A 12083-nucleotide genomic window follows, 5' to 3' on the forward strand; every position below is an offset into this window, starting at 1 on the left:
TCACTGTGTTTGTCATTGAATTAGACACTGATTAAAAATCTATTTTGTGCTGGATAGTAAGAAAGTCTCTTGGGTTAGTGTACAGATGAATAAGGCAGTCTTTGCCTTTAAAGGATTTTACTGTCCAGTAGTGGACAAAAGTATACACAAGTGCAACATCTTATACAAAGGAAATGAAGGGGGAAGGGAAGATGAGAAGAGATGAGAGGAAGTGCTGAGTGTTGTCTGACCATGGAATGAGCTGGACTCGAGATTCTGCATTTGTACGGCCAAGGAAAAGACAAAGCAATATGAGCATCAGGTCATAAAACAGCAAACACTGATGTTAGCATAGTCTTTAGGACAGTCTTTTTTTTTTTACTGGCATACATCCTTATAAACACTGATGCTATTGGAGGTCAAAAAATTTGAATATTGTTAATGTAATATAGTTCAAATTAATAGTTTCAATATTGAGGGAATTGTCTTTGTACTCTTATTAGTAATATCAATAGCACCATATCATGGGTAAACAGACTGCTCTCAGCATGGTCAAATTTCACCCTGACTTAACCAGCTGGGCCAGGAGAGAGGAAGCTATTACCATAGTTCAAAGATGCTGTCAACTGAAGACAAGAGAACAGAGGTGTCATATCCTTGGTCTTTAGTAAAAAAAAACAAAAACAAATCAAACAAACAGAGGCAGGTATAAAACAATGAAGATTTGCATGAATGAGTCAGAACCAGTTCCCCACACCAGAGTAGATAAAGATTGAACCATTGGGCAAAGAAGTGTTGGAGGGATGAGAGAAAATGCGAGAGCGAGAGAGATACGTTTTCACATATCCACACTATGCCCACGCTTGGCCCTCAGCACAGGCTTCTACCCCAGACTTCTACCTTTTCTTCCTGGCCAATTCCTATTTCTCTTCCAATATTCAACCCAAACATCATCTACTCTTGAAGCTTTCATTGATCTTCTAAGGCAGAGCATTTCATTACGTTCCCATAGCAATTGAACACCTTTAATATTATGGTATAATTGTTTATGTATTTCTTTCCCCTGCTAAAAGGTAAACTTCACAAGACCCAAAACTGTAACTCATTCATGCTCGTGTGTCTAATGGTTAGCGCAGTGCAGGGACTACAGTAGATACTCAATAAATGTTTATTAAATTAAATGGAATTGAATTTATCAAACAGGTCCTTAGAATTCTTGCAAGAGAGTGTTAAAATTATGCTAATTATTACACTGGCACATAGGAATAATAACTTAGGATTGATATACTGTAGACATTAGTTTTAATATTAGGATGGCTATTCTAGCTTGTTCACATGAATTGGTCAAACATTAGATAAACAGGTTTGTGCTCTTTGAGAATATGGGAAGTTGACATAAGGTCTTTAGGTCATAATCAGTCATTGTACCATGGGGACCACAATGAGGTCAGTGATAAAAAGGAGGATAATTCCAGACTGAATATGCCAGTTATCCTCTGGAAAATCACTGTCAAGATAATCCACATCTAGTCCCAAAACGTGAGGATAACTACTGCATGCACCTCTGGGTGTGCGAAGGTTTGTGGTTTCTACCAAGCCAATTCAATCGGTCCTCGGCAAGAGGATGTAGTTGTCTTAATGATTTGGGATGACATGCTTGCTTGTTGGAGTTGAAGATGAATATTTTTGCAAAGAGGTGCAATGGCTTCAACATTTGTATTAGCAAAGTTACAATGCCAGTTAATACAATATAGTTAGGCTATTTTAAATAACTTTATTCTTAATTTTAACAAGCTCTTATTAGAAATGCTTTGGTATCAATACAATAAAAATATGCTGGTTTTTGTTTTTCCCCCATTGAATCATGTCAAGTAACTGGAAGAGTCAAACATTTGTCACTCCCACTTTTTCAGAAATTTTCACAAATAATAACTACTAATTATTCACACGACTTAATATGGGTATATGCCATAAGTTTGGGGATTTCAAGAAAAAGAAAGAAAAATATCCAGAAGAGAAATTTGCAAACTTCTCTTAATTTCTTCTCCAAAGGGTGTTTACATAGACGGTACCCTTCTCAGATGACTTTTTTCCCCAGCTTCGCCATTCTCATCCTTAAAGCTGCAAATTAAAGAAAAAAAAAAGAGTTATTAAAAAAGCCTTGTCATTCTAAACGACCATTTCATAGAATGCAGGAAATGTTGGAACATACCTCAGATGATTTTAATCCAACAATGTGAGCATTGTTTTAGTAGCACAAAGAGACAGTAGAAATAATAAGCTATGGTTAACTTAGGGTAGAGCAGGTTCAAAACTAGAAGGAACCTATTTCTATAAAGATTAGAAAAATTAGTAGAGCAAACACAACATTAGTTGGGTAAATATAGGATTGGCACAGTAGCTTTTACTATTAACCACATATATGTTCCTATAGGTTAATGATGGTGTCTTTTGCATATTGCTGAGTTAAGTGTTACTAAAAAAAGAAAGAAAGAAAGAAAAAAGACATTGGCACTTAAACTTTTTTGATGGCTCGTTCATCTTTTAGCTTATCAAACTTGGTTATTCCAGAGGACTCCATCCTTGGATGTAGAATGACCAAAATAAATTTCTTTATGAATGAAGCAATTTATACTGGGAGTTAATCACGAAATATCTTTGTCAAGATATGAATAGATATGCTCTCAAATGATGATATATGTCTCTTTTGAGCATATTCCATTGCTAATGATATATTGGATATAGAAAGCATTTTTTAAAATGTAGATTTCTAAGTTATAACAGTTCTCTGGCGTTCTGGTATCGGCACTGATCACTGCCTTCATGCGTAATATGGCCCAAGAAACAGCTAAGAAACTGATTGCACAGCCTGGTTTAATTAAAAAAAAAAATGGGAAGGCATGTACTCTTATTTCTCAGCCATATACTCATTGTTAACAAAGGAAACGACCTTATCTCTAAGCTCTTTTTCACAAGTATGAGAAGGAACAAATATCATTGAATGGGATCCAAGACTGGACAGGACAATGATCATTTTTATTGTCATTCTATTTTCATTGAAGTGAATCCAAGAAGCATTATTTCCCTTGGTTCTATAAGATGAATGATTATTTCTAAGGGCAGGACCAAGAATAGTCCCTCGAATTTAGGATTGGCTGGCATAATTTTCTCCCATCTCTAGGAGAAAGTCTGTATTCCTGGGTGATGGTGGATGGGAAACCCGAGGAGAGGGCTCTAGATCCAAAGCAGCAGGTGAGTTGAGGGCAGACAGCAAGGCTTTATAAAGCTCCTACTCTTGGATTTCAGGGACCTCTACCTTGCCTATACCAAAAAAGAGAGCAGGAGAAAAGTCCATTTTAAGGAACTTTTTTTAAAGTTCTTTTTTAAGGAAAGGGCAAAGTCCTCTTTCCTACAATTACTCCTCACCTTGAGGATCAGTAAATTAGGCACATCCTGGGTGCCGTGGTCATTCAGTGAAGTTCATGAAGGCATCATTCTATATTTGAGCATCCTCAAGACTGGGCAGTCTAGTAATTCACTGTTTCACTTCTTAAGGGAAAACACAGTTCTGGATTGTTAAGTCTCCTATTCCTTCCTTCAGACCTACTGTAAGTACTTGGTGTGGGTTCTGGGTAGATGTATGGGGCCAGAGAACGTTAGCAATGGGTAGACCTCTGAGTGTCGCAGCTAAAAAACTAGGGTCATCCAGGTCTCCTTTTTAATCTCTCCTCCCTGCTCCTCTGTGATCCCTGCCTCCTCTCTCCATAGCAGTCCAGACATATAGTTTTTGCTGCTTGAACTTGGTGAGAGAGAGCCTTCCTCCTTGCTCCCAGTATCCTTTGGCTCCTAATGGCTGCCACAGGTTGGGAATTTTGACACCAATAGGATGTAAATCTCCCAGGGGTGAGGTTCTCCACCTCTTCATCCTGACATCTCTAAGGGAAGAGAACAGAACCAAAAGGAAAAAAAAAAAAAAAGGAAGGTGTACAAAAATAGTTTGAGGACGGCAGCCAAACAAAGCCAGCTGTGTAGTTGGTGGGGCCAGCAGCTAGTTCACAGTAAGAAGTTGTTGAGGTCACTCAATGGTGCACATGTCTGGTATTGAGCTGTGCCTTAGAACAAGACCACATTATGTTTACATAGGCAGATGGACATAACTTTGTCTAAATTTTCCTGTTATGTGTTAGCCTGTTCAAAGTTTTAACTGAAAAAATCATGTCTTTAGGATTTCCAGGCTCCCCCTTTTTTTCCACTGGGCTTTCCCCTTCATGCTGTTTTCCATATTAGAAATAGCTTTTAGGTAAGGCTTTGATAACCATAACTACACTAAGGGATAAGAGACTAATAATTCTTCACTATTATGCCTACAGTAGTATTTATGTTTAACAGGGGACTTATACCGTAGACAAAAGAATTGAACTGAAATGGTAAATTTTCATAAGCATTTTGGGGGGCACAGGAAGCTCAGCATAGCTGGTGCTTATGAAATCGAGGTACATAGGTAGCTATATGGACCCAGATGGTATATGTCAACACGACTTACTTATTTTTAAAACCCAGTTGTTATTATTGTTTTAATCTCAGCTTTGTGCTGAATTGGGAAACAGGAATGTAAAATAGTATCATGATGGAAGGCAAGGAATTTGGAGCATTCTGTTTGCAAGATGCTTTGATTGATAGCACACAGCTTTGTATTGTTACTTTGTCTGGATTAGGTTTTCCTGTTTCCATTATTTTAGTTCAGTGGAATGATTAGGGTAGTGTTGTCTGGAAACATTAGTCACTTCCTGTCTTTTTCCGTGGGTAAACGTGTTGACATGGTTAGGGGAGAAGAAATAAGGGTGTTCAGAAGGAGGTGGCTAACATCCAAATTCAAAGAAGGGAGGTTTTATAGCGGGTAATGTAACTGCTCTGTGACTGCTCTTGACCATAAACAGTGTATTCCTGTTTTCTAAGTCTTCTGTGTTGTTTTTAAAATGAATTTAAGATACAAAGTTGACCAGCCAACAAAGCTCATTCTCGAAATGGAAAGGACCTTTCACTCTTTGCATGTTTCCATTGTGGGGACATATCACTCAACTCTGATTTAAGAAGATACTATAAATGCATACTTGCCAAGAGACTAGATAGTCTTCAGATGATTAAATTTGTAATTGAGTATGCCTAATTAAACTAGTTAAAAATATATATAATACAGTCTCCTTTCTTGTATTATTGGCAACCCAATGGTGGGTTTATCGGTAGCAAAGGAAGACACCTCCTTGAATTGTGCAGGCACTACCAGACTTCTATCGAATAAGCAGTTCTGCTTGCTGGAGTGATTAGGATTTAATGCTTATTGCTTTTTAATGAGAATTCTTCCATTAGAGACATTGAAAATTACTATCCTTTCAAACCTCCAGAACATGTATGTCTGGGTAATTTACTTTACATCTTTAGCCAAGATAAGTACAGTTACTGTAATTGATTGTGTCAGGTCCTTATTCATTCTTTATAAATGATAAGTAGAATAAAATAACCCAAGTGATACCAAGGAATCTAAAATTGATGAGCTACCACTTTTGTAAAAAAAAAAAAAAAAGTTAAAGTTATTTTCCTTTCAGTGTTTCAGTTATAAAACTATAAAGAATGAGAATGCGAACAGATAGAAAATAGAAAAAAATTAATTTCCTAACCTGGGAAAGACTATGCAAAGTTAAATGTTGTAGATAATGCAAAGTAAACTGACATTCTATTTTAAAATGTAGAAAAATTAAGGAAATAAAGTTAATAAAACTATAAAAGTATAGAGAAACAAGGTATAGCAAGGTAGATAAAATCATTCAGAAAATAATTGTGTCTTGCAAAATTAAGGCAATTTGTTAACTTATGTAGGAAGTTTAAATCACAGCGAGGCACAAACAAGTAGTTGGCATTAGATTCTAGCAGGAAAAAGATAGGATATTGATAATCCAATATTACTGATCCAAACACATTCACGTACAGTCTACGAGACCATGACAGAAGAAGGACTTCAAGTTTCTAAGGTATATTAATGTCATAGCCAAATAAGGCAACAATTTATTTTCAGTTTCTTTACTCTTTGAAGTGACGATCACTTTACTTACGGTGATAATTAAGATCAGCACAAACAACAAAATCTGAGTGTATATTAGTAAAAAAGATTGTCACATGACCACACAGCAGTGGCATGCCTTGTCATTTTTATTATTTTTATTACCTGTTAAGGATGGGTCCTCAGTCCCATCTCCAGCGATCTGAACATCAAGCTGAGAATGGTGGGCAGGGCTGCCTAAGCTTTCTTCTTGTTCCTTCAGGGATATGGAATTTTTGTGGGGAGATTTATGGTTTGTGTTTTCATGGGGACTAACTTCTGCTCTCTTTCTGGGAAGTGGCGTTGGTTTGGCAGGCTGGTAAACTTGACTGCAGGGACCTATGGGATGGTAAGATGGTTTCTCAGCTTCTCCTTCACCCTCTTCCTCCTCATCATCAATTACAACCAGTTCAGCATGGATGATCCCGTCATACCCTGTCAGAAGTTTCTTTTCTTCTTCATTGTCTTCTGCCTCCTGATACCCCATGAAAATCATTGTCACTGGTTCCGCATCACCCACGTCAGGAGGCAGAGAATGGACAATATTATATCTAACATCTTCCTCGTCCTCCTGGTAAGTAGGTGAAGAAGCCTGGGGTACTGACTTCTCAAGTCTTGTTTCACTAGGGCTCAGCCTTGCCTTTGGAGAGGATGCGTATTTGTCCTGTATGACATTTGATTCTTCCCAAGGAGCCATCAGCTTCTTTTGTGGAGTGTGGGATCTCTCCCCTTCCTGTTGACTTGTTGATCGAGGATGAGGTATTGGGCGAATGGGGCCGATATGATTGAAGTTGTTGCCTCTTTCCTCTGAAAGTCCATTGTCCATATTGTGTATGGATTCATCTACATTATTGCCCAGTCCATTAGCTTTAATTTTCATCCTTTCTTGAAAGCTTGGTCCAGGGGTTACCTTTTCTCTCTGTGGAGTTGTAGGCCTGCAGAACGGGTTAGCATATACGGGCTCATGATACTCTGTTGGGAATTTAGAGTTTCTCTCTGAGGCTTGTCTTAAAAGTTCCTCTACCTCAACGGGTGCTAGGTCATCAGTGCCGTTGTATGCCGCGCTGTGGTTAGAGCTCACTGCATATACTGACTTCTGCCCGTCGTCATAGACTTTTATTCCTGTACCTTTAAAGTCATCTGATGGGAGAGGTATTGAAGACAGGACTGTACTTTCTCCAGTCTTCAAGTCTTTTTCAACTTTAATTTCCATGGCATACAAAGCTGTTGAGAAACAAATTTGATCTTTGATTTAACTTTTATAAATCACCCTGCTATCATAGTGTTTATTTTTATATTAAGTATACCCTTTGATGTTCTTTTATGTAAGACATTGTCTTTTTTAAAAAAATGCTGATTTTATTCATTAGTTATATAATGACCAACATTATAGTGACATGGGCTTTTATGTAAAAAAAAAAAAAAAATTTTTTTTTTTTAAAGGTGTAGGAAATTACTGAAAAATGGAAAAGACTGGAGAAGAGAAGCTGATGGTTCCAAAGAGTAAGGATTATCATTGGGGGAATCAAAAGATATCCTCTTTCCAAATAATAAATCCAGCAAGACAGGTTTACACTCCTTTGTGTTACTCAATGGGAGGAGTCAGTCGTCAGGTCTCCTTTTCCGTTAGGAAGAATATGTCACACTATGCATTAAAAAAAAAAAAAAAAAACAGTAGGTAAAATGCCTGGCAAAGTCTATTTTACCAAGCTACATCCTTGCTTCACAGGTCAGCACCCTGTTCAAATTATAGAAGAGTACTCTAAAGTTTTCACAACAGGGAGGTAATTTAAATGTAGACTGGTATTGAAGGGGAGGGGGGAGAAGGCTAGAATCACATGCTCCTCCTTTGTCTTTTTTTCTGTTCATTTTTCACTCCCATCTTCAAGTAAAAAAATAAACCCAAAAACCCCAGTGCCGTCGAGTTGATACCGGCTCATAGCGACCCTATAGGACAGAGTAGAACTGCCCGGTAGAGTTTCCAAGGAGCACCTGGCAGATTCGAACTGCCGACCTCTTGTTTAGCAGTGGTAGCACTTAACCACTACACCACCAGGGTTTCCCTTCAAGCAGAGGAACGGCTAAAATTAGAGCATATCAGCTGTGCTGAAACAATTGTACTGGAGAGAACTGGTTGATTTGGAGGAAGCCGAGACAGCTTCATGACCCATGCATTATCCCTATAGCTGGAATTTTAAGTGGCATAGTAAACTACCAGGATTCTGGTGAAAATTACAATGTGGCCAGTGCTTCTTTTTGTTGTGACCTCCCACCTCCCTTTTCAAACCCACATTGCATGGCATACCTCTTTTATAGCCCAGGGGATAAGCATTTACTTCCTCATCTTTAGGTGGTTGATGAATCTTGGCCTTCCCTGGCCACCCAACTAAAACTATAACACCTCTCATCCACACTCTCCCTATATCCCTTGTGAGGTGTGGAATCATGTTACAGAAAGCCCCTTGGCCTTTGGTCTTGGTTCCTGAGAGCTGAATCAACACCTTAGGCTAATGAGTGGGGAGCTGACCAGCGAAAAAGGGACCAGCTCGGAGCCCAACACTGATTAAGCTTCGCAAGGCATGATATAATCTATCATGGTCATGTGGTGAGGTTAGATAAGGGCCTGAGCCCTAGGACTCAGATGGAGCTTCTTGGTTGGTGACTACGCACAGGAAAGGATCGCGTATCCTCTTGGGATATGGAAACTTCATGCTGTGACCCCTCTCAGACCTCAGCCTATGTGTCTGTTTGTATCATTTTTATTTGTAATAAAGCTGTAGTAAGTATGGCCTCTCTGAAATTCCATGAGTCATTCCAGTGAACCAAAGGAGCAGGGGGAGCTGGCTGGCCTGAAGTGGACATGAGGACTTCTGAGCTTGTGCCTTGTACCCTGAGTGGCTAGAGAACACCCCAGGTTTGGGACTGGTCTAAAGTGAAGGGAGTCACATGGACTCGCAAGTTTGAGGCTGGTATCCGCTGATCTAGCCCTGGGTAAATGGGGATGAGAGAGGGAAGAGCTATGTGGGAAGCTGGGATCTGAATTGTACAGGAAAGAGAAACTGAGATTTCCACAGGATGCAGGTTGAGTGTAGAGATGAATTTGTTATCCATCACACAATTTAGTGACAAAAGTGGGTGATCTCAGTCTCCCTGGACTGGTTTGTATAGCCCTTCTCTGCTTTCTTCTTCTTCTTTTTTTTTTTTTTTGTATGTGTGTTGGGGGGTTAAAATAACTTGAATTTATTATTTCACAATCATGGGGATCAGAAGTCCTAAAATCAGGACCCTGTCAGCAGGGTTACATTCTCTCTGGAGGATCTAGGAGTGAATCTATTTCCTTGCCTTTTCCATTTGTTACTGCATGAGAAAAAAAAAAAAAAATTGACAAACTTAGCTATTTTATTCTTCTTTGTAGCATTTTCACTTCCTAATATTTGCATGAGGGCAGAGATTTTTCTGTTTTATTCACTATTATATTCTTAGTTCTAGACTGTGCTTGGCCCGTGGTAGGTGCTCACGAAGTATTTGTGGAATGAACAAATGACTGTTACCTCCAGGTAGAGAGTGACTTCTCCTTCCACTCTAAATTCAGAGATCCCTTCTCTGGCCCAATACAAACCTTTGTTTTTCCAGAGGCACTGAAGTATTAGTTTACTGAAAATCACCCCCACTTGGCAGAGGGAGTAGGGGAGGGAGGGGAGGTGGAATAATGCCTAACCCTCCCAAGGTGGATAGTTTCATTTTCAAAGAGGATCTTAAAGATTATCTACTAGATGGAATGTGTTGAGAGAAATAGCTTTGAGCAGAGGACCTTTTAAGAGCTCCATCAGGCCTTTATCTCCTTCTTCCTACCTAGTTTGCTGGGAAATAAAAAGCATGGTATAAATACCGTAACTCTATCATCCCTAACCATACAAGTGATTCATATACCTCATGAAACTTTGTAAACTGGGATCATTGCTTAAGCTGGAAGCATAGCATATCACAGCAAATTGTAAAATTTGAAATTGAGAATCTGCCATTGAACACAGATTTCTCATACCTTTTCTATTTTGTTCCTCATCTTCTATTCTTTCATTTCTTTCCTTCCTTAATCTGGAAGGTATGTAGGATTTTGGAAGGTCAGGGATATTGGCATAGATGTCTTCAATTGACTCTGTAAAATTAATGTTAGTTCAAAATACATTTAGAATATATTTACAATAGTGGGAAACATTTCAGCGGACTTATCAAAAATATGTTGATTAGGCATAAAATAGGCTGTTCAAAAACATACCTCCTGATGTTTCTTCTTTTTCCACCTTCACAGACTATAAGAAAAAAGAATTCTCTATAATTAACACATTTAAAAAATAACTTATAAATGTGGATATACTTTATGGGATTATATACAATTTGTGGACTCGTGTTGGGAGGGAATCATACTTCCCATATTAGTCAGTGCTTACCCTTATTATGTCTTCTGTTGTCCTCTCAACTGATTTTAATTTCTTTAAAATTGCCTCCTCATTGGTTGAGATTTGCAGTTCAGCCTTTTCAAGACCTTGGATCTCTTTCTCAAGCCTGACAACAAAATACACACTTTTTATTGCTTAAGACAGTAGAAATTCAGGATTTGCATATATATCTTCCCCATACGTAAACTTACCTTGGAATATTGCATGTAAGTAGCCAGAAAACCTCTGAGAACATGTAATACACCGCCAATCATCCGCTTAGTAATAGAAGGTACCTTATTCATGACTTTGACTTAACATTTTCAAGTTTTTAAATTGTTTATGACAAAGAAAATTTTTAGGTAAAGTATTTGACCCTTGCTCCATTTGCTAAATTACGATGACCGATGTTACTTTTGAAGGAAGTGGACCAATTTCTTTTATATAGAATCTGACATTTAAAGTTGAACCAACAAGAATGGTATGTTTGTCGTTTTTATGTAGTTTACTCCATTTTTTTTTTTTAACCCAAGTCTCCATACAAATTATTTGGAGAAAACATTATAATTATTAAACTTGATTTAATAACTGTAGCTACTTAGCACCTAAAACCCTGTATGTCCTAACAAGAAAATGAGACTTTGATTTGTGTTAATCTCACAGTTTCCTGGCATTTGTGCCATAGTATCTTGAGTGGGGTATAAAGATGGAGAAATGGACACGACCTAGTACAGTAGCTCCAACTGCTGCTGTTTATAGAGATGACATTTTCTGGCAAAAGAACTGGCACACATGGCCTGACAAAGTGCCAGGGAACTAACAGGGACAGAGAAACAGACGTTTCAAATTGGACTGTCATAAACATTCTGAGCTGGTATCTTCACCAGTGTACGGCTGCATGCCAGGTTTAAGTTAACTCCAGGAGGCAGCATCGTGACCTTCACTCTGTATAAAGACAGCCACTGGTATTCACACAGTGTGTAAAGCTGACCTTGGCAACCACGAGACACACGTAGTTTCTCAGTCAGATACTCTAAGCTCTAAAATCAGCTGCCTGAGAGCCATCAAAAGATGGCTGATTAGATACAACAGCTGGTCCAGGAGATGACAGCTGTGGATATTAGTGTCAGGCTAAGATAATTGTCAGTTTCCTTGGCTTCCTTGTTAAAGATGGTCATGGGCCTGGTAGCTCAAGAATTCTGTGGTATGGTCACACTTTGCACCGATAAAACCCTAACTTATGGTATCCCGGACTATTTTCCTATTCATTGCTTCAGTATCAGAGTTCGAACTTTGCTGTTGCCCCTGCCATTGGTAGGTGGTGGCTTTAGCTGAGGAGGTTCTCTGGCATACCATGGAACTCCAAGTAAAGTGTAGTACCCCTGGTTTCTTAGAAGTTGCTGGGTAGTGACTGCTGTTCTATTAAAGTTCCTCCTATGGCCATGATAACACATTTTTCCATCAGCAGGGTTGTGGGAATATATGTTGATCCAGTTTGGTAGAGTGGAAAGTCCTGGACTAAAAGTAATACATATGGATTCTATTCTGTTTCTGTTACTCACTACTTGTGAGAA

General features: G+C 38.6%; 1 protein-coding gene across 1 annotated transcript in view; it reads right to left on the bottom strand.

Moving 5' to 3' along the window:
- Positions 1-458: 458 nt before the first annotated feature.
- The window catches only part of PALMD (palmdelphin), a 55431-nt gene continuing 43806 nt past the window's right edge, over positions 459-12083 (bottom strand). The window contains exons 4-8 of the mRNA XM_049880278.1: positions 10522-10636; positions 10350-10383; positions 10116-10229; positions 6200-7297; positions 459-2100 (exon numbers count right to left, since the gene is read on the bottom strand). Coding sequence (XP_049736235.1) covers positions 2057-2100; positions 6200-7297; positions 10116-10229; positions 10350-10383; positions 10522-10636 — 1405 coding nt within the window. The 3' untranslated portion in view covers positions 459-2056. The remainder of the gene's footprint in view (positions 2101-6199; positions 7298-10115; positions 10230-10349; positions 10384-10521; positions 10637-12083) is intronic.

Source organism: Elephas maximus, chromosome 3 (assembly GCF_024166365.1).
Source record: "Elephas maximus indicus isolate mEleMax1 chromosome 3, mEleMax1 primary haplotype, whole genome shotgun sequence".
Lineage (NCBI taxonomy): Eukaryota > Metazoa > Chordata > Mammalia > Proboscidea > Elephantidae > Elephas > Elephas maximus.